The sequence below is a fragment of the Perca flavescens genome, chromosome 7 (genome assembly GCF_004354835.1).
Source record: "Perca flavescens isolate YP-PL-M2 chromosome 7, PFLA_1.0, whole genome shotgun sequence".
Lineage (NCBI taxonomy): Eukaryota > Metazoa > Chordata > Actinopteri > Perciformes > Percidae > Perca > Perca flavescens.
This window is the reverse complement of record NC_041337.1, coordinates 15,168,956-15,190,653: the sequence shown is the minus strand read 5'-3', so window position 1 is coordinate 15,190,653 and position 21,698 is coordinate 15,168,956. Positions and strand designations below refer to the sequence as shown.

The following is a 21,698-nucleotide window of genomic DNA, read 5'->3' as shown; positions in this document are numbered from 1 at the left end:
AAGTGCTTGTAGTTAAGTCATCTGAAAGTTAAGAACTGTAATTATATCTAGATTAGCGTCAGGGCTTGTATTTATATGAAGACAGATAATATGATATTGTGCTGAAATGCAGTCGCTTAATCATCTGTGCGGTGCTGTGCTGATCTCCTTTTACCAAGCAACTCTTCCAATATGCAGTCTTGACTTTTATGGTGAGAATAAAACACTTTACAGCCCACTTGTGCAGTGTGATTTAGCTGTATGATTCAGGTACCAATAAAATAGTTAGTGGTTCCTACTGGTACTTAAATGTAGGTACAGCACAGCCAGACAGCAGGGGACTTGAGCAGAGGTTAAACTCTAGCTCACTGCATAGGCCAATTGTTACTCCTTTGTTCCCCATGTCTTATTTTCTTCTCCTGTACCTACAAAGGTCGAGTACCAGTAGAAACTAGTATGTTATTGGTACCTAGTTCATACAAGAAATGACACTGTCAATCATGGGCTGTATTATAGTTTTTTACACGTCAATCATGTCACCTAACAATTTCAGCCTCAACATTTAAATGTGAGGTGGACATTTCTCCATTTTGCAGGAATGATGATCTATAAATGCTTAAGAGATGTTCATATTTAGAGAATAAAAAAATTCTTGAGACAAAATCCAAAGAAAAAATATGTTTATTTGTAATCTATATAGAAATGATGCAATGTGCATCTCAAAAGGGGACAACTGTGAGACAAAAATACTTTGGTACACTTGAATCTCCAAGATTTTAACAGACAAAGCAGCACGGTATTGTTGTGGCTCATGCACATGCTTTAGATTTTGTATCCAACTGTGCAATTTGATGGATTATTGAACATTATTCTAAATTTGATGGTGCATTTTGAGTAAGCAGAGAATGCCATTGCTTCAGTGAATATTGCACACTGAAAAATGTAATCCTGGCTCACAATGTAATCAATATTTAGAAAACTTTTTTTTTTTTTTTTAAGTTTTCAGTCAAATTAATTTATCAGTGATGGTGTTCATAGGATGTACAGTATAAAATTGTTACAAAAGGCATATGTGATTTACAAACAATTCAAATTCTACAATACAAATGCCTACACCAAACATTAAAAACTAGAATCCAGTGGTAGTTCTGCAGAGAATGTCTGCTTCTGTAATGAGCACAATGGAGAAAGTTGTCAGGATGTTTAGAAAAAAGTAATTTTTTTTAGTTTAAAGTGATGTTCTCACAGATCCTTCTAAAGATATTTGATGTTGTATATCTATTCTATTTTGTCATCATCTTAGCAAGAAGTCAACTAGATACTGTATATCAAAGTTTACAATATCAAAAAAGTTAGAAGCTCAAAATATTTCTTCCTGAAATGTGTTGCAAATGCAACTCCAAATACCTTGCAACAATAAAAACAAATACTACAAAAAAGGTGAAAAGACATATATAAAGTGCAAAAAGAGGTTTAAATAAATGCACTGGGACTGACTATAGTAGTCACACAGGCTGTGTACAAATACTCTAAAAATGCCACTTCCCTTTTCTCCTTATTTCCTCTTCCTAAGCTGTTCTTTTTTTTTTTTTAATCTCATTCTGTTTTTGAGGATGGATGGATCTTCTTATGAATGCATTTCTCACAGTATTTGGCCAAGGCCTTGTTCAGCTTGTAATTTAAAGGACTTAAAGCAAGATTAACTCTATACACTGCATATTGACACTTAAAATGTGTGTACTCTGAGAGACGTGGGTGGCTCACTTCTGTTGCTAGCGAGGTACATTCATTTTAACTGGAGGGATGAACAACAACAACAACAACAACAACAACAACAAAATTAGAGGTTAGCTTGAGCAACTAGACTTCCGCAATCATGTGAAGATGTTTAGTTTTCTATGTGTGGTTAATTACTTGTTAGTTTACTGAATTTATGTTAAGTGAGAATATAATCTTTCCTTCTATTACACCAAAAAAGCAAATTTCTCATCTTGTCTCTGGAATCAACAGAAATGTAGTAAACATACAACATGAATATTTTCTATCTCAAAATATTGCCTAAACTGAGATCAGTGCCAACTACTGCAACAACAAATGTAACATCAATGATATCAATATAGTAAAAAATAAAAATTACAAGAGAATAAAACATTACAACAATAATATATATAACCCTCTTCATATAAATCAAACCAGAATATCTCTAATGTGAATATAATGGACGATGCAAACCTACCATTATCAAAGTTAGCAAACATGATAATAACACAGAAAGCACATTAATCTTTTTCCTCTCACAGAGAGTGCTCACATCGTTGTTTCTACAATGGTGTGGGTGGGCTTGATCAAGCCATTGTTCCCGTTTGGGTCCAGGGGCTGTGTCAACTCGCTGCCCTTCAAGTTGTACTCTTTTGGGCGAGAGCTCACGCCTGACTTCGCTGGGGCTGCCACTGCTTTGATCCTCTGAGGGAAGGAGATGAGAGATTAGGCTAATGATCATCACAAACTGGGGCAGTTTGAGGCTCAACATGACAACTATCAAATTGAAAATGGCAAACATCTGTATTCCTGCATGTATAAATAAAATTCAAGCCAAGTTAATTTGAAATGTTGTGACATTTTGGGGGAACATGCTTATTCACTTTCTTGCCAAGAGTTGAAATGAGAAGATTGACACCACTGTTATGTATGCTAAATATAAAGCTACAGCCAGGAGACGTTAGCTTAGTTTAGCATAAGGACTGAAAGCAAGGTGAAATGGCTAGCCTGGTTGCCTGGCAACCTCGTTGTAACAACAGGAGGAGATTGTCGATGGACCGTGATGACCTACAAGCGACAGTCAAGTGACCAACAAGGGTGGCCTAGCTAGCACTACCACTTGCGCGCTAATCTGCTAGCATGCTTACTGCCGGCTGACCACTATCAGCTGTAGGTTTGACAATATGGTTTCATAAGTTTTTTATATAAAAAAAAAATTCTAAACATTTCAAACTATTCCTTTAAAAGCACTAAAGGATTGAGCTCACCTCGATCAGGGATCCCTCAGACTGTAAGATCTTGATGACCATCACCATGGGAATACAGATCATGGAGGACAGGGCCATTAACCAGCCCAGACCGATGGCCCAGTCTGGGTACTCATATACCTTGTTATAGGTCAAGGGCTTGTACTTGACCAGGGAGAAGACAAAGCAGCCCTGGAAAACAAACAACATTCTTCTTTTAGTACACCTCTATGACATTCAAAGTTTAACTATCAACATGTCATCAACAATATCTCGTCCAACAGAATAAAGTATCACTCCAAAAGCTGGCACTTATTTCTCACCATGCAGAGGACAGGAGTGATTATGGTCCAGCTCCATTTCATCCACGGGTTTGGTCTGTAGCCAATCATATCCTCAACAGCATCATAGAAATTATCAACTCCTTTCCAACACAAAGAGAACAAAGAATAACATGAGTAATAGCGTGCGTGCGTGTGTGTGTGTGTGTGTGTGTGTGTGTGTGTGTGTGTGCAAAGTTAATTAATATAGTACATAGATATCATTAGTCTGTACTGTTCACGTTTTATTGTTTGTTATTGCATAGTCTATATCCACGAGACGTTCCACTTCCGTGATTGTTCAGGTGCTGCCGGAAATTCTGACTAAAAACAACCTTTGAACGTACACGTTTCACCCAAACAACTTCCTTCCCGAGGCTGTATTGCAGATGCGCCGTTGCTCTGTGTAGCACATAGCGCCACCCAAGACGATTGTGATTGGTTTAAAGAAATGCCAATAAACCAGAGCACGTTTCTCTCCCATCCCGGAATGCTGTGTGGGCTAGCCAAACCCTCCTCCGAAGCACTGTGGAGGAAGGTCTGGCAATGCGAGACAAGTTATCGCAGATTGACCTTCATTTGGTAATGGGCATGTTTATGGCCCCTTATCTCTTGTTGTCTGCCCTAAACTGCCAAATATATATATTTCTGCTGGGTCATGTACCACAAACTGTATACAGTATAAACAGTCTAAGCTTTGTCAGGTATACCGTAGCTAACTAACTAGGTCATCATGTATCCTTCCTAGGTGTTTATTGTGGTAAACTGTGTTTTATTGCATTGCTTAGTGTGGTGTGTGTGCTTTGCTGTACATGGGCCTGATGTCTGTTGTTATGTTACTATGTACATGTTAACAATAGGTTCTTTTTTTCTGTTTTTAGTTCCTTTTTAACATAGGGACAAAGGGACTACAGATGAATGCAAAGCGCAGCAGCTAGTAAGGTCCTTTGTGATGCTGCTACAATAGCATCTATTGTAAAAAATTATACAACTATATGTAAAATAATAAAACAGCTTTCAAAAGTCTAGGATACTGGTTTCAAACTTAATTTTTACTTATGTAGGAGAGATCCTTCTTTCTTAAATTTGTTAATCTGTTAAAGCCCCTAAAATGTTATGTTTTTAAATTACATTACATTTTGATGACTAGATAAGCAACAATTACAGCTAAAGAAAGTTAAAGAAGCTTTCTTATTAGAAATCATTGTGCAGTTAGGCAACTTGCACTTTAGCCCGCAATTTACGCAACATTGTACCAAGCAGTCCTTAAGGGACAATTGACTGAACTTAACCCCTTGTATAATGGATGGATTGAGACCAGCTGGATGGAGACCAGTTCGAAACAGGAGTAAGGTAGGAGAGAGAGGAAAGAGATATTAAATATTGGGGTTGTTGTGAGCCCCTTAACCTGAGTTATTTGGGGAAATATTCTTAGCCTCACAGTCACAAAAGTATACGTATATTGGTTTGGCAGATGCATTTTTTATTGTAATTAACAGAATCAGATGGCTTCACAATAATAGGGTTTAGTATAGGAAGATGCTGCATTGCTTTCATTCCAATTTCTTTTCTTTTTTATTAGTTTAAATCTTCTTTCATTGATAATGGAGGATGCAATCTGGTGGGATGAAACCCTGGATAGCCAATCACAATCTAGCAGGGGACCAGCACTATTCCCACCCCCTCTCACTACGCCTCTGCATGCAGTTAAAGTTATTTACTACTGCCATGGGAGGAACCACAAGGACACCTTTGTTTACCACCAACAAGATCGTTTCTGCTTTTTTCCCCTCAACTCTTCAGGACCATTACTTTGAAAAACACACGATAACAGCTATCACATAGAGTCATTTCCACTTACCATAAACCCAGGCTACAGCAATGCATTCAAAGAATGCAACCCACAAAAGGCACACACCACTGGCTGCATAGTAGTCAAAGAGTTGAAACACATACATGCCACCCTGGATGAAGAAAAAAAGGAAAGCCACATTAATTACCTCTCTGATGTGTGTGGAACAATATCAAAGAGATAGAAGGGGATATTAAAGCAGAGAGAGTGTGTGTGTGTGTGGGGGGGGGGTAGTAAGTGGCATACAAGAATGCTGGCACCCTACCAATAGAGGCAGAGTTCAACAGGTGCTGAGACACCATTGAAGCACAGTTAACTGCTAAACGGAAAACGGCATTCCGAATTCAGACACAGGATGCGAGTGGTGAATGTGGTAGGAAGCCATATTTGGTCCTAACAATGAGGCAGCCAACAGGCAAGTGGAAAGTCTGTGGCGTTATCTCTGCCGTTGATCCGAACACACAGACTCTCTTTTCCTTCTCTAAACAGGATAAGCAGTAGAAGTAAGAGTGCAGAGGCTCCAATGAAGTGACGGTTAGTGAACTTACTTTCGTTACCATGGCAAGTCCCAAGAGATAGCTCATGAAACACATCACAGCTATAAAGATCTCCCGTCGGTAACCCTTCCTGAGGATGGCCGGATATAGATCCACAATAGAGGTGATCTGTCCTTCCACTTCAACAAACTGTGGGGACAAAACCAACTATTGAGAACTCAGGGGAAAAAAAAAAATATGTGTCTTTATGTGTGCATGCAGCTCTTGTTTTTCCTCTACAAACCAGTGATTAGAGAATGAGAGCTGTCTTTGTTAAGCAGTAATGAGAATTTAAACAGGGCTCCTCTCTGCAGCACTGGTTTGTTGCTACCAAGACACAACAAAAACAAAACAACAGTGAATCACTGTCTCCGTCTCTCTCTTGCTCCCCTGTGTCTCCGCATTGCCTCATAATGTCATAACAAAATTATGAAATTGTTCCTATTTATGAAGAACATGCTTCTTTGTTACACGAATAACCAAACAAAAACTCCTTACATAACAGTGGCATGTATGTGTGAGCGATGTTAACAATATATAGCATTCAGGACTACAAATCTGCATGAAATTTATGGTCAAGAAATGCACCCACACACACTGTAACTGGCAACATTTCTTTGGAAATAGCCGCATGAGTATTGACACGTATTCAAATTTAGAGCATCGGCCTGATCTTGCAATTGCGGGAGATAAGTAGCTGGCCATGTGCAGGACTGAGTTAGCACAGGAGTAGAATTACACTTGGAGGCAGGAAAGGTGATATGGTCGGCCAATCCCTCTTGTGCACACTTGTGTTGTCTACTTAGATTATCTTGTCTGCTCCTATCAAAGCTAGATGGCTTGCATGCAAGCTATTATAATGGCTTCTACCAACTAAATGTTTTGCATTTAACATCTATCAACTTCTAAAATCGTAATTTGTGAAATTACAGGGCATTAAAAGGACTATAATCTTCACAGTGTGGTCGTGATAGTAAAATGCCTTTGTGGGAACAAGCTGCTTTTCTTGTCTGTCAGTAATCTGATACCTTGGAGACGTGAGATGTGGATCAGAGAGACACTAAAAGGGTTTTACACATTGTGGCTGGCAGAAGCCAACTAACCCATGGGACCTGGAAGGTGTCTGTGTGAATTAACAGGCATTTCATCAGCAAACAATTCTGTATATGGCTTGACACCACAGTGATTGTGAAAATACTGACCTGGCTGTCGAGGCCCAGAAGCAGCAGCATGATAAAGAAGAGGATGGCCCAGAGGGTTGGCAGCGGCATCATGGACACAGCTTTAGGGTAGGCGATGAAGGCCAAGCCAGGACCTGGAGGGAGAACATAGTGGGAATGGGGAGAAGGAGCGGAGAACAGAATTAATATTTCTATCTGATTTCAGCTTGGACGACAGTTCGGGATTGGAAAAATAATGGAAAGATTGAGCTAGAGAGGCTGAGCCGGGTATGGGACTGCCAATCATCTATATTATCTAATGTGTCCCAACAACTGAAAGACATTGGGTGAAGTTAATGGGATTGAGTGTTTATTCTTTGTTGTCTCTATGTGTTAAGTGTCTATAAGGAAATAAAATGTTTTTTCATGCTCTAGTGTCCTGTATGTGTTAACTTGGAAGATCAACAACCATATTCAACTGTAAATATTGTCTCTTTACACTGTACATATGACTTAACTGCCTATAATGTATATACACATACCCAGACCATTCATTGCACATATTATTCATTAGGTTCTGTTTATACTGTACATATTACAGCTGCTTTACTTTTGCTTATTGTTTGGTATATATCACATATAACTAATATGAAAATGCTATAAAATACTAATCTGCATTTTTGGTACTTACTGTGTGCCATGACAATAAAGAGGAATTGAATCTAAACAAAGCAGATGAGGATTGTAGCCAAGCCATGAACCATATCAACAGGATATAGTAAGAGCATGGGGTACAAAGTCAGCAATCACATAAACTAGTTACTCATTTAAACAGTTGAGCAAAATGCAAGTTATTTCTACAAATGCTTTACTTTATGAATTTTGGTTCTGTATCTTCATATATGAAGGAATATCTTGTATCTACACGCTAACACACCATCACAGACTTGCGGTCATTGCTTTACAATTATAGTTTGATTTCACATGATTATATTCAAGTTGGAGTCTTAAAGAAAGCAAGAGTTTAATCTTAAACTGAACAGAGCGAGCATGCTGAAAGAAGATGCATCTCCTTCAAAATCCACATAGAGTATAAAGAAAGGCAGAAACAGAAACAGTGGCTTCCACCTCAGGAGATCCACAGCTTGTTAACAGAACTGGGCTAACAATGCAGTGCTGCTGGTCAGAAATATCACCTCTGGTTGCCAGTGCACAATATACAGTATGGTGCCAATCTTCTTAGCAATGTCCCCTGGTCAAAAAGATTCAAAGCTAGTAAATGACATGAGCAAGTTGAATGTGGGACGTGAGGACACCTGGTGCCATTGAACACTTGTAGTTACGATGAGGAGCTCTTTGACACCGCAGTTCAGTGTGTAGCTAAAACATACAGCACCAATGCCATGTAATCTGTTCTCAGAAAAAACAGATTTCACACTGAAGTAACAATTCTGTTTCTTTGAGGCTTTTATTCAAGGAGTGTGCAATTGCCGATACCTCTACATTTCAGCATCATCGTTTCAGAGACTTGACTAAACTACTTGAATTACTATTTCTCCCTCATTTATTTTTGATAACTTTCCAATTGTCTTTTTGTGTTTGGCAACAGCGCCCACCATCACTGCTGCCATCACCTTGACCCTCGTACCTGACTCTGCCACATCGGCAATGTCCACCCCTTGTTCTTGTGCCATGAAGCCCAGGACGGAAAATATTGCGAAGCCAGACACAAAACTGGTACCGCTGTTGAGGCCTCCCAGCAGCAAACAGTCCCTATGTCACACATATGTCATGGAGGTTGTTAATCAACACAGACGGAACCGAAGTTCCCATTTTCTTGTCTCTGACACGAGTTGCTGTCACTACTACAGTCTCTCCCCCCCACCTTCCCCAGCGGAAACACAACTCACCTGTAGCAGTTGTATTTGTATTTGTTGTAGCTCCCGAGTGACGTCATGGCTCCCAGGCAAATGGCGTAAGAGAAGAAAATCTGGGTCCCGGCATCAATCCACACCTGAGGAGACAGAGGAAGAGTTGAATTTCACAGTGTTTTCCAGAACAGATGAGGTCAACCTGTTGTGAAATGTGTTTTCAGCTAATAAACAGTATAAAGTGTTTGTTCACACCGAGAAGGCAAAAATGTTATTACCTCCGCCAAGGAGGTTATGTTTTTGGTTTGATTTGTCAATCCGTTTTTTTTATTTGTCACATGACAAATTGTAATGTACATGGTTCAATTTCAGTGAAATCTAATCCCATCAGCTCCTTCAACTTGTGTGTCCTGACACCAGTGGGTCAGGTCCTTGTCTTCTTTCAGGTAGGCCTTCTCATTGTTATCTGTGATCAGATTGTGTGTTGGGAGTCGAAAGTCGTGTGTGTACAGGGAGTACGGCAGGGGATTCAAAACACAGCTTTGGGGTGCTCTGGTATTAAGGATGAGGGTGGAAGAAGTTTGTCCGCCAACCCTCGCCGGGAGAAAACTCTGGTGTTAAATGCTGAACTGTAGTCAGGGGAACATAGCTTCCTTTCTTTTTCAGGTGAGATAGGCTGGTGTGGATGATGTGTGCTATGGCGTTTTCTGTTGATTGGTTGGGACAGTAGACAAACTAATGGGTCCACTGGGCTGGGTAGTGGGGAGCAGATGTAAGTCATTTAAAGCATTTTCATCACTACAGAGGTAAGCGCCACTGGGCGGTAGTCATACAGGCAGGCTGGTTTTCTTGGGCACAGGAATGATGGTGGACTTCTTGAAGTAAGTGGGTATGACAGACTGAGCCAGTGACCGGTTGAATATCATTGTGAATACCAGCGCTAGTATGCAAACACTCAACATCACAAATAGGGTTGGGCATCGAGAACCGATTCCTACTTGCAATCGGTTCAAAAATTACGATTCCAGTGGAATAGTTTCTTTATTGGAATCGTTTGGCGGATTTGGTTTCAAATCTGATCATGGATTCCAAATTTAACATGCACAAGTTTTGGTTTCTGTAGCGGCCTGGCGCTTGTTGTGTTGCAGCCATGGAGCACAGTAAGCGGCGCTCTGGCGTGGTTTTATTTTACGTTGAAAAAGTCTGGTAAAACTGCAAACCACCACTGAATCAAAATAAAACTTTCTTCTTATTTGTGAAATAATAAGCATGTGAGCCGTTTCAATTCCACCCCTCAAAGAATCGGAATCGAGAAGAACTGGAATGGAATGGAAGAATTGGAATCAGAATCATTAAAATCCAAACGATGCCCAATCCTAATCACAAATTAACACATTATAGAGGTGCTGGTAGGTGGATTTTGGACAGAGCCAAGCAAGCCGTTTCCAGTTTTTATACTAAGCTAACCAGCTGCTAGCTCTAGTTTCATATTTAGCGTACAGACAATCAATCCATTTTTATTTGACATATGAAATTGTGCAAGGTACAATTCCAGGGAAATGTTATCCCATTAGCTCCTTCAACTTGTGCATGATTCATCATAAAACCAAATGTGGCTGCCAGATTGGCACACAGAAAAAGCGTCACCAGGTTGTCGGTGTTCACTTCCACCTTGCTTGCCTCTGTTCCACCTCTGATGCAGAGATGGAGATGGATGCAGAGATGGTCTTCTTGTCCACGTAGTCGGGATCGTAGCCATAGGTCATAGCCAATAGCCATCTTCACCTTTTCCTCGGTGTTAACTCTGATGTTTACAATTGAAAACCTCAAGCGGCCAGGCTAGCAGGGTTAGCAGGAAGTTAGAAGAGTCGGCACGAGATGATGAGCGACTCATAGCAAAATGCCATCACCGTCCAACGTAAATCGCATAAAGCAAAACAAATATTTGTAATGAACCTCAGACATGAGAGTGGTAGGAATCTTCTCATATAACTCTCAGCAAGGAAGCAAATAAGTGTGTTTCCTAAATAAGTGTGTTTCCTAAAATGTCAAACTATTCCTTTAAAAACTGGACACAGAAATGTGAAAGATATGAAGGGCGGTAGTTAAAGTAGCAAACTATTACAGAAAAAGAGGAGAAGATCCTACCTCTGGGTCTTGTAGGCGGGTCAGGTTAGGGTAAAGGTAGAATTTGATCCCTTCAGATGCCCCAGGCAGGGTCACTCCACGCACCAGCAGTACAATCAGCATCACAAATGGGAAAGTTGCTGTTATGTACACCACCTAGGACAGGACAAGGAATTATTAGCCAAAATACTGAGCAACAGTTATAGACGTATTACCGTTGAGATATAATGGGATAAACACAATTTCCTTTGATAAGTTCTAATTTCGAAAAAAAAAAAAAATTCAAATGCAGGACAAAAGATGCATTGTTCCTCTAATTTCCCAATATTTGAACAGAGAAAAATTAGGTAAGGTCTGGGAACAGTGATGCATACTGCCTACAGAAGTCACAAAGAGGGTTTAAGATGGAGTGCATGCCTAATAGAGCATACACTACTACACTATACACTACACAGCATAATGGCTTCTCACTTTCTGAATTGCTATCTGGTTAAAGATTAAGGGTGAACATTTTAATGCACACTAATCCCAACAATGGATCGTGCATTATACATGGAAATTAACCCACAGGAAGTCCTTAATAGAGTTAATAATTTTCCTCACAGAGCTCCTCCTGTTGGCTGTGGCTCAGTTTATGTCCCGCTAACAGAAACAAAGAAAGGGCTAAGGTGCGGCAGTCAACTGCTTACAGCCGACAGAGAGTCTGGCCAACAAGAAACTTCCAGGACAGCGCAGAGACTTGTGTCTCTAAGTCAACCAAATTAACTGCTTTCCTAGCATGTGGCTTTTCTCTGAGCAACAGTTTTTTGTCACTGACTTGTCGGGAGGGGGGGGGAGAATAAAGGTCTAACAGCATCCAGGCAACAAAATAAGTACAGGATATGCCTAAGCCTCCAGCACTCACTTTCCCAGTGGTCTTGACTCCCTTCCAGATGCAGAAGAAGCAGACAACCCACACTGCTAGGAGACACAGGGCCAGGTCCCACTTCAGGGGCCCTACGTCCTCAATCCCAGTGGAGATGCTCAGAACGTTGCGTCTGCAGAGGATACAGAGGCACAGAACAGGTTAAGGGCAGTTGTGGGACTTGAAATAGAAGAGGTTATCTTGTACTCAAGACAATGACAGGTACAATAAAAGTGGAAATCAAACGGACACATGACTTGGCCTTTACTCTGGCATGTCCAGAGCCTGCATACACTAAAATGGTGAGATGAGACTACATAGAAAAGCTTTGAGGCTTAAACATTTAGGTGTCTAATGCTGCATAAACACTTGTAATTTAGATGAATTGTCATCAAATTTAAACATGTAAAAAAGCAAATGAGCATGAAAAAACTTAAGTCAAACTTTGAAGAGCTGCTTTTAACGTGTGAAAGGTGCTGTACAAATAAAGTTAAGATAGATATAAACTGGCAGAATTAAAGTAAACTGTGCGTTTTGTAAGAATTGTGCCTGTTTAAACACATTTACGCAAGAACGATAAAGAGGCAGTGTTACTTTAGTATATTCATGTGACTGTCTGTGTGTGTGTGTGTGTGTGTGTGTGTGTGTGTTAGGCAGGCTATCAGTAAATACTCACTCCCAGAACTCAGTGACAGGGGAGGTAAAGTTGGTCATGTTGGCTGCTAGCCATAGGGTCTTGTTCTTGCGGACTGTGTCCTCTATACAGTATTCGGTGTTCCAAGGCTGGTTGCATTTTGACCAGGGGAGCTCTGGCTGAAAGCATTGAAACAGGTAGTAGAGTCCCCAGGCCAAGATCACAATGTAATAGATGTTTAGTAGAGATACGATCACGACAGAGGCATAGCCAATACCTGGAGAGAGGGAGGAAAGAAGAGCAGATTTTCAGCTCAAGATATAATCCAAGACAGAGTTGTGATTTCAATGTATTTTATTATTAAGCCTTTGTTAGGTTTCTGGTCACCTGAGGAATGAAAGTCCAATAATCACTCCACTAAGTCCGGAGTGAAATATCTGCCTTTTTAGCTGCTCCACTATGTTCCCCAGCTAGACCCTGACTTTGTCTGTCAGTGGGTTTTAAGAGCTTTATCCCTTAAAAAAGGTGCTTGTTGTGATCGAAAATGTGATCATGTGAGCCAGACATAATTCAAAAACAATTAGCTGTAAAGCTCCTTTAGAGCCAATTAGAACTGCAGATTCATTGTTATAAAAAACAAATAGTGATTAAAACAGTTACAGCAGTTGAAAATCATTTTTTCTGGCCTTCAGTAGTTTATCTTGGTCAGTCTGGTCTGTGGTCAGAGTTGCAACTTTCAGCCAGAGAGGGCAGCAAAACACAGATTTTTAGCCTGGAGGTAAGTAACTTAAATGAAGACTTTAAAAGCCCGCTATGAATAACAACAAACTCTTTATGAACCTAAAGAGAGGAAAGCTTGACTCAACTATCTAGTGTTGTTATGTCCTTAGTGTTTAAACACTATTTTAAGATGACTTTGCCACGAACCTGGACACAGAAATCCGCGGTACTCTTCCACTGCTCAAGAGTATTTTTAAACTCACCATCTCTGTCGCCCCCAATGCCTCGTTTCCACATACCAAATGTAAACTGACAGACAAGTCAATGCTGTGACAGGTGTGTGTGTGTGTGTGCGCGTATGTTTATGTGCACTCCAATGAGTGCTGGAGTAAAGCCATGAATTTCACTGTGTGATAAAAACACATGAGGGCAAGGGAGTGATAGCGGAGACCATCAGCAGCTGCTAGAGATCCGGTGAAGCACAGCTTCCTCTCTTTTCATGTCATGTCCCGTGTGTGATCATGAGTAAGGGTGTCACGGCAGCTGCTGAAGGTGTGGTACCTCAGTGCTTGTCCAACGCTGTCACTCAAAGGTAGAGGGCCGCACCAAGAAGCAATAAGAGGCCCTTGAGTGTCTTAAAGTATCAGTATGTTATTGGTGATCTCAGGTCAAGAGACCTCTGAGAGAACCCGACCCTGACAACACCGTCACAGAAGACCTACAGTATTTATAACATCTTATAAGCTAAGACAAAACAAGTGGCTCCACACTGTCAACAAAAAAATACAGACCTGCTGCATGAGACCATTGCTATGCAACTTAGGGTTTCTTTTGCAAGTCTGTTTCCATGGCAATCAATCCGTTATACACACAAAACATTCAATCCAAGGATGACTTTATGTTTTGGAGCGCCTTCAAGCATGTGCACACAAAAAAAAAAATCAGTTACTGAGTCAAGTTACTGACCCAGTTTCAGGGTATGTGGGCTTTGGGTCTTTCTATTGGGTTGTTTTCCAAAGCAGACAGAATAATAAAAAAGGTAAATATTGCATTTAAGTGAGAGAGATTTGCAAAACTTCCCAGACCGGGGAACATTGTTTGGACTATTTAATGTCAAAGACATAAAAACAATTTGAATGACGTATCTGCTGCTTCTTCTCCATTTACAATAGTATACACCTGACTGTTTAAAAAAAGTTTCTTTAAAAGTTGGGGGTAGATGTCCTCCTAAATGTTTTTTAAATGTGTGTAGAATAAACTCTTATGTCTTTTTTTTTTATACTTACACGTCACATGTTGTCCTTTGCAGTTTTGAATGTAGTGTAATATGTTTTAAGGCAAAACAATAAACTGTAAAAAGCTTGTTTTATCTAAAGTTAATGAAAACATACAGTTTTTGGTTTCATTTATGACCCAACAGAAATGTAAATATGACATTGTTACTGGGTCAAAATAACCACCTACTGGTGTGGCAGAATAACCCAATGAAAATAATATACACTAAATAACACTAAACTGGATTTCTTGGGGTGTGATGGGTGACTCAGTGGTTTTTATGCTCATGGGTACTGGGTCAGTGCAAGATTGACCCAAACTAGATTCATTTTGACCCAGTATGTTATTTAATTATTTTTTGATTATTTTGTTGGGGCTTTTTCTTTATTTGATAGTTTAGACAGATAGCAAAGGGGGAAGAGAGAGAAGGGATGACATGAAGCAAAGGGCCGCAGGTCGGATTCTAACATGGTCCGCTGACAAGGAGTCAGCCTACATGGGGCGCACACTCTACCAGGTGAGCTAGAGGTCACCCTAACCCAGTATTTGGTGTGGGGTGTTTGTATATGTGTATTTATGTTTGCGTAAATGAATATCACAGAACAATCTTCCTATTGGTTGCCAGGCTGAGGTAGGAGAGACTGGCGGAGTTTACAAAGAAGGAGAAGAAGAAGAAGAAGAAGAAGAAGAAGAAGAAGAAGAAGAAGAAGAAGCTGGGGTCAGAGTTCAGGTAGAAAGACACGTGCTTCTGAGTGTCACAAAGGAGAATCCTGGTCGAATGACGAAGCGGTGCCGGAGCAGCGACGACAGGTACTGTGGGCCTACTCATTTTACCTGTAACTTGGCAACCTAGTGTTCAGCTCTGTAGATTCACATCCACGAGCAGCCAACTCTTGGAAGCTCCTAGACAAGTGACGATAGTATCACGTTTTCCCAGGGTTGTGGTTGTGCCGTGACAATACTTATATCATTCATTCTCCATGATACTAAATGTTCAGTACTCTCAATATTCCTGCTTTACTATGCTGTGTAATGTCGTTTACATAACACAAAGCAGCCTAGGGACCTGAAACCATGCTGCATCTTATTTGCTTGGACTGACCAGTGAAGATGGGGCAGAGCTTGGCCCAGCAGGTGATCCCTCCTTCAGAGGTGTACTGGCCCAGTGCGACCTCCAGGAAGAACACAGGCAGGCCACCCCCAAACAGGAAGATGAAGTAAGGGATGAGAAATGCACCTGGGTAATGGATACAGGAAGTAAGACATTTTCTAGCAACGATCACCACCCACCTATGATTTTTTGGCTTAACCCAAATATGTTGTGTTTCTTTTTCCTACCTCCGCCATTTTTATAACAAAGGTAAGGGAAGCGCCAGACGTTTCCTAATCCAACGAAGCCTCCAGCTACAGAGAGGACAAAGTCAAGCTTACTGGCCCACTTCTCTCTCTGAGGAGCCTTGCCTTCAGCCTCGTCCTCAGGCCGCGTGCCTGGACTCTTCCCCGGTGAAGGTTTCAGGGTGTCCTTGTGAAAATCCTTTAAGCATTGGAACTTCTCTTTTTGTGCCATGCTGTGGACAGCAAAAAAGAAAAGGGAAACATAAGATGTAGATATACAAGGAGAGAGAGAGACAGGGATGATCATGAAAAGACACAGAGGGTGGAGCATTAAGGAGCTAATGCTGTCGTCTGAGTTACGGCGTGCTGTGTAACCACTAAATACAAGCTATATGGTACTATTTTGCTAATCTTGCTAATCTGAACAGCTGATGCACGGAGGTCATTCAAACTAGGGAAATGTTTGAGTAGCTGATTGAAACAGGCAGCGAGATTCCAACAATTAACAAAGAATATTCACTATGTTTCTTTAGCTTTCTCAATCAATCTGTAGACAAAAAAACATCTATATTTCACATGCATGCTGCAAATTGTATAGCTAAAATATCACCCACACTGAAAGACAAGCACCTTGGCAACAGTACGTGCACCTTCACATTCTGATTAGCTTTTCACGTAGCTGTTTGTTTTCCAACTTTCCTCTAAGTCTCAGGGAGTATTTTGCTGCTCGGAGGGGGGCACATTGTCACTGGAGGAAAAGGAAGGGAATGTTTGGATACAATACACGCTTTAAAGACCTCACCTGGCCCTGAAGTAAAGTTTTCTCTTTTCTTTCTTTTATGTTACCGTATCAGCAACAAGTTGCTCCTCCGTAATCTAAATTTAGAGAAGATATCCCTCTGCATTCCCAAAACCCTGGCTGCTCTCAAGATGATATAAAGAACACTTGGGTATTTACACTGTAAAGTACCTTTCCAAGAAAGACAGAAGTATTCTATTTCCCATGAGCCCAAGAGGAGAAAAGAAACCCTAATAGGACAGGAATAACTGTGCCAGACATGCCAAGACTGAATGGGATTTAAGCTCCAAGCTGACATATAAAAAAGAACAATAAGGGGGACAATGAGAAAGATATAATTCATTGTAATATATGAGATTAATTTTAAAACTAGTGAGAAAAGTTTCCTCTTATTTTAGGAGAAAAAACAGGGCAACATCAAATAAAGACTGCATATTTGTTGAAAGCTTCGATAAAAAACAAGTTGTACAGACAAGTTTAAAGCTTGTGGGACAAGTGGGAAACTGTGGGACATTTAAAAATGGACAGCATGTCCCCTCTTAGAAATGGGTACTTCTAGCAACAACCACATTAAAAACGTAATTACAACCTTTCATATTCCTAATGAGAACTGTCTCTTCACTTAATCAACGCTTGAACAATAACTCCTCCATCCCCCCGTCTGTGCACACTGCATCCCATCATTTTATAGGATTTCTCTCTTCCTGTTATGCATGACAAGTCAACTTGAACAGCTTTCCATTCTCAAACCTCCTTACATAACTGGATCCATTCTTACCCACTCTGTTTCTCATCCTGTTTCTCTCTCTCTCTTTATCTCTTTTCCCCCCTTTTCCCCTCATCTGCTTAGCGTATGCTTTCACCTGCCTGCATGGTGTTAGGAAGCAGTCTGCCTGCCAGATAAGACTTAAGATAAACTGTCCTAGGGATTTAAACCAGACATACTTGACTACAAATTCCTTAAACTTTTTTTTTTTTTTTAAAACAGCATATTATTACTGCCTAAATCCTCATTGATGTCAACATGAATCACACAAGACAACACTAAAATGTATTTGCAGCTCTTTCTCTATTCATCTAACCCTTTAACACACAAATATACTCCTACAATATCCACCAAAGCATTACACCCCTTTGTATTATAAGTCCATTCATGCAGAACATTTTGACTTAACACATGCAGACCCTGAAAAAGTTTAGAAAACTTACATTTCCTTCATGGCTGCGACTATGTATAGAGTCCTCTCTCTCAGCTGTCACCATTCCTCTGTACTGAATGCCTTTATGCCAACACGGCTCACAAGAAGTTGAGCTGACAGCAGGGCCCGCCCCTTGGCTAAAGACAATTAAATCCAAAGTGGAGATTGGACGCAGCCTCGCTGTGACAGACAACTCAGGTACCAACATGGGAGACTGTAAATTTCCACTTACCACAACTCCCTGCCCACAAACATACACACAGCCAAGTGGTGAGGGATAAGTGTTTCTCACACACACACACACACACACACACACTTATTCATGTTGAAGACACAGCGGACAAGTCAGAGGCTGGTCCAAACCTGGGGGGTTGGCCTAGAATTATGATCTTGAACAAATGGATGAACTGAAGGCAGCATTCAGAGTTTTAGTGTTTTTTTTTCTATTTACTGTTGCACACTCAAACAGCACTAAAGTATGAAGCACAGTTTCATAACAAGCTCCTCATAACATCACCACGCCACTCCCAAACATCTTTGTGTGAAAACTATTTTTATTCAAGTGTATGCTGTGCTAATTCTTGGTATGCAGAACATTTAGAATCACTGGCCCTCCATTCTTTCATGACAAGTGGTTTGTTATCTGTGAAATGTAAACGAGTACAGTATCAGCTTATAACAACTCCTAATAAGGTAAAGTGTCTCTCTCTGCTCGTCAATGAGTCTGTTTAGATACCATTCACTGCTCAGCTCAGAGCTCACAATGGCTGGACAAATGCTGGTATGCAAGAGTCAATTAAAAACTGATAAATTCCTCTGCAGGATTTGTAAAGCTGATGACAAGCTGTCGTTTAAACCACACACACACACACACACACACACACGCGCACACGCACAAACACACACACACACACACACACACACACACACACCTCTGACACCTCCCGCTTTGCATGATGCCATAATCTATCATTTTTTAGTCGGGATCATGCTCTGTATACTATTTTTGGTTACGTAACCTTTGACAGACACCATTTAATCTATTGTGTGAGTGTGTGACCACAGGATTGGTATTCTGAAGGTAGAGGCTTGCAACAGAAAGAAAGCCTGTTTCAAATCAAACAGTTCCCCTTGTGATGTTTGTTCATTACGCATAGCTTACAGACAGCCTCTGGAAATGAGTTAGTTATTGTTGAATAACAACATGCTGTCAACACGGATCTATATTTTAGAAAATTGCAAATACACTATTCAGTCTATCACCTCCAAACTACAGTTTTATTTTGTTTTTATTGGGTCTTGTCTTCTAAAATTTGATCAGAGTTTCAGCTTTAACATTGTGGTGATCAGATATCTTGCAAGTGAGGAGCAGACAATCAATCTCCTAATTTAGCATTAAAACTATATTTGTCTAAAAAGGTAAATTAATTTTTAAACATGCTTACAGTTTAAATGCTATGGAAACGCTACAAACTTGTTCCCATCATGAACTCATTTCACACTGAAATATTGAACCACTAACTGAGAAAGTAAAATTATTGTGAATATTAATAAACCACCAACTTGTTTAATGTTTTCAGCCCCCACAGTTGCAGAAAAAGATTTCTGCACAAAAGTGCAGAAATCCTTAAGGATTTATCCTGCTGATTGGGGGTATAAGGGACACACTTGTCAATCGATCATACACTAGACAGGGTGGAGAGTGCACCTGGCATCAATAAACAGACCCCCCCCCCTCTCCCCCTCACACACACACACACACACACACACACGTCACTGTAAAGCCGGGCTGCGCCTGAAGGCATCACAGCAGCTCTCGAAAAAAAAGGATCTAAGAGAATCGAGGAACAGTCTTATCAGCTATAAACACAGGAAACCGGGTTCAAAGGCCAAAGCTCCGGGTTTTATTTAAAACCAAAACAATATTTGCTTGATATGTTTTTTCAAAGCAGGGTTAAAACGCCAGGACTGCTTTCTTTCTTTTGTTAGCGGAATTAGGACCGCATCATGTCAAAGAAAAAAAGATCAGTCTGTAATATCAGAGAATACAATTAATTAGCGTGCCTGTTACATCAAAATACGGTGACAAATGATAATCAACATTTAGTGTTCTTAAAAAAAAAATCTTAAAAACAGACAGCTGCAAAGCAGATAGCGATTAGTTTTTCTATCCATCTTGCTGGGTTATTTTTAAAATGAAAACATTAAGCATCATTTACTGACTTGATACGTAAAGAAGATGCCGAAATACCTGTCCTCGTACTAAGCAGCCTGTTGTTCCTTGATTCTGTAGCCTACGTTTTAACGCTAAGTGAAACTATTTCATCTATTTTTCTGTGAGGCCATTGTTTTTACGAGCTCGTGCGCGTTTGGTTTAATATCAGTTTGAGTGGAAAATCACCAGCTTCTCCATGCAACAACTTCTTAAAGCGACAGCCTCCCTCCGACCGCGCTTAACCTGATTCTCTGTCACTGTATCAACTGGAGAAATGAATCACCACTTACGGTATGTTCTCATGGCTTTCAGCCTACATATTGATTTACATTCACTTGCAAAATGTGCCATTGACGTGCAAAAGCGCGGGCAGTACACGTTTGTTTAATGTGAAGTCTGATGTGCTGGTGAATATAATTGTAAACCCGAAATGTTCCCGAAATTACTCTAATTATTTCGTTTCCACTTTGTTATGAGCTGAAACTAATGGCTTTATCAATGGTTAATAATGGTTTATAAGAATAAATGTTGCATTGCCAGGAATTTCCCCAGTGTGGGATTAATAAAGTCTAGCTTATTTTATTTTATCCTATTTGGTAGCCTATGCATTTTTAAATGTTGTTAACCCACTAAACCATGTTTTTAGGGTTTTTCTTTCTTGTAAGCCATCACTTTTGCCGTTATAAATGTTTTTGAGATATTTATAAAGGTCTGAAGTGTGTGATTTTGGTCCAGATCGTCCCCAGCCCCATAGCAACGGCTGGATGGCAATTTTAGTAAGGCTATTTCTTTCTTAGTTATTTGTATCCTCCTATTCCGTTCTTTAGAAATATATTCAGAAAAGGCAAGTAGGCCTACATTATCAAGTATTCAATTAAAGCTCCATAATTAAATCAAATGATAGTCTCGCTTTGCCAGACCGCGGCACGCTGCAGAGGAACTTCTGGCTAGTCCACACAACATTCCGGGATGGGAGAGGTACGTGCTCTGGTTTATTGACATTTCTTTAAACCAATCACAATCGTCTTGGCGGAAAGGAATTTGTTTTGGTGGAACATGTGTACTTTCAAAAGTTGTTCGAGTCGTGCAACAGAAAACTTAGATTGGACAGATAGTCTAGCTAGCTGTCTGGATTCACCCTGCAGAGATCTGAGAAAAGGTTAACCATAGTCCACATTAATCGACCGCAGTTTAAAATGCCAACACAAAGGAATCCCAAGGCAACAGATATCCAGCCTAAATGAGTGAAATCCTGCAGAATTTCCGTCGGCAACGGAGCAATCCAAGGATATAGACTAAAATGATAGTGACCCCTTTGCCCATCAAAAGAAAGGCCACCGGTTGCTGGTTGATAGTCTATAGATGATGAAATGTCCAGTGTTTTCAATACAAGACATTTTATTTCTTATTGTTTGTTAACAACAGAGTAATTATTACTCAGCAATTACTTAAGAACTTTTACAGAGCCACCATTGAAAGTATTATTACTGGGAATATAACAGCTTGGTATGGAAACAGCACTCAACAAGACCGTAAAGCCCTAAAGAGAGTAGTGAGAACAGCTGAACATACCAACAGGAGTGCACTACCAAACCTAGAGGAAATATACATCAGAAGAGTAAAGTCCAGAGTAAAGAAAATCACCAGAGATCCCAGTCACCCCAAAAACTGCCTCTTCTCTGGGAAACGTTATCGCTGCTTGAGGGCCAACACAGAGAGAATGCGGAAAAGTTTTTATCCCCAAGCTATCCGGATACTGAATGAGGA

At 40.3% G+C, this 21,698-nt stretch overlaps 1 protein-coding gene across 3 annotated transcripts; it reads right to left on the bottom strand.

The window, feature by feature from the left end:
* Positions 1 to 642: 642 nt before the first annotated feature.
* On the bottom strand, positions 643 to 20,126 carry LOC114559118 (sodium- and chloride-dependent taurine transporter). Of its 3 annotated transcripts, XM_028583579.1 has the most exons (15): positions 17,949 to 18,575; positions 17,727 to 17,853; positions 15,722 to 15,951; positions 15,486 to 15,620; positions 12,431 to 12,665; positions 11,755 to 11,887; positions 10,872 to 11,006; positions 8,763 to 8,866; positions 8,501 to 8,625; positions 6,895 to 7,007; positions 5,705 to 5,842; positions 5,166 to 5,268; positions 3,308 to 3,408; positions 3,006 to 3,176; positions 643 to 2,442 (listed from the first exon to the last, which is right to left on the bottom strand). In XM_028583579.1, the coding sequence occupies exons 2-15, from the start codon at positions 17,735 to 17,737 to the stop codon at positions 2,287 to 2,289; spliced, it is 1,890 nt and encodes a 629-aa protein (XP_028439380.1). In that variant the 5' UTR covers positions 17,738 to 17,853; positions 17,949 to 18,575; the 3' UTR covers positions 643 to 2,286. The 3 variants fall into 3 exon arrangements, with proteins under 3 accessions (XP_028439380.1, XP_028439382.1, XP_028439381.1); XM_028583581.1 differs by lacking the exons at positions 17,727 to 17,853; positions 17,949 to 18,575 and adding an exon at positions 19,940 to 20,126; XM_028583580.1 differs by lacking the exons at positions 17,727 to 17,853; positions 17,949 to 18,575 and adding an exon at positions 19,968 to 20,126.
* Between the last annotated feature and the right edge of the window lie 1,572 nt (positions 20,127 to 21,698).

Coding starts and splice junctions, on each gene's coding strand:
- LOC114559118 (XM_028583579.1), bottom strand. Junction 12,666..15,485: donor GCTCTGCCCCATCTTCACTG/GTCAGTCCAAGC, acceptor CCCTCTCTCCAG/GTATTGGCTATGCCTCTGTC. Junction 3,177..3,307: donor TCACTCCTGTCCTCTGCATG/GTGAGAAATAAG, acceptor TTTGTTTTCCAG/GGCTGCTTTGTCTTCTCCCT.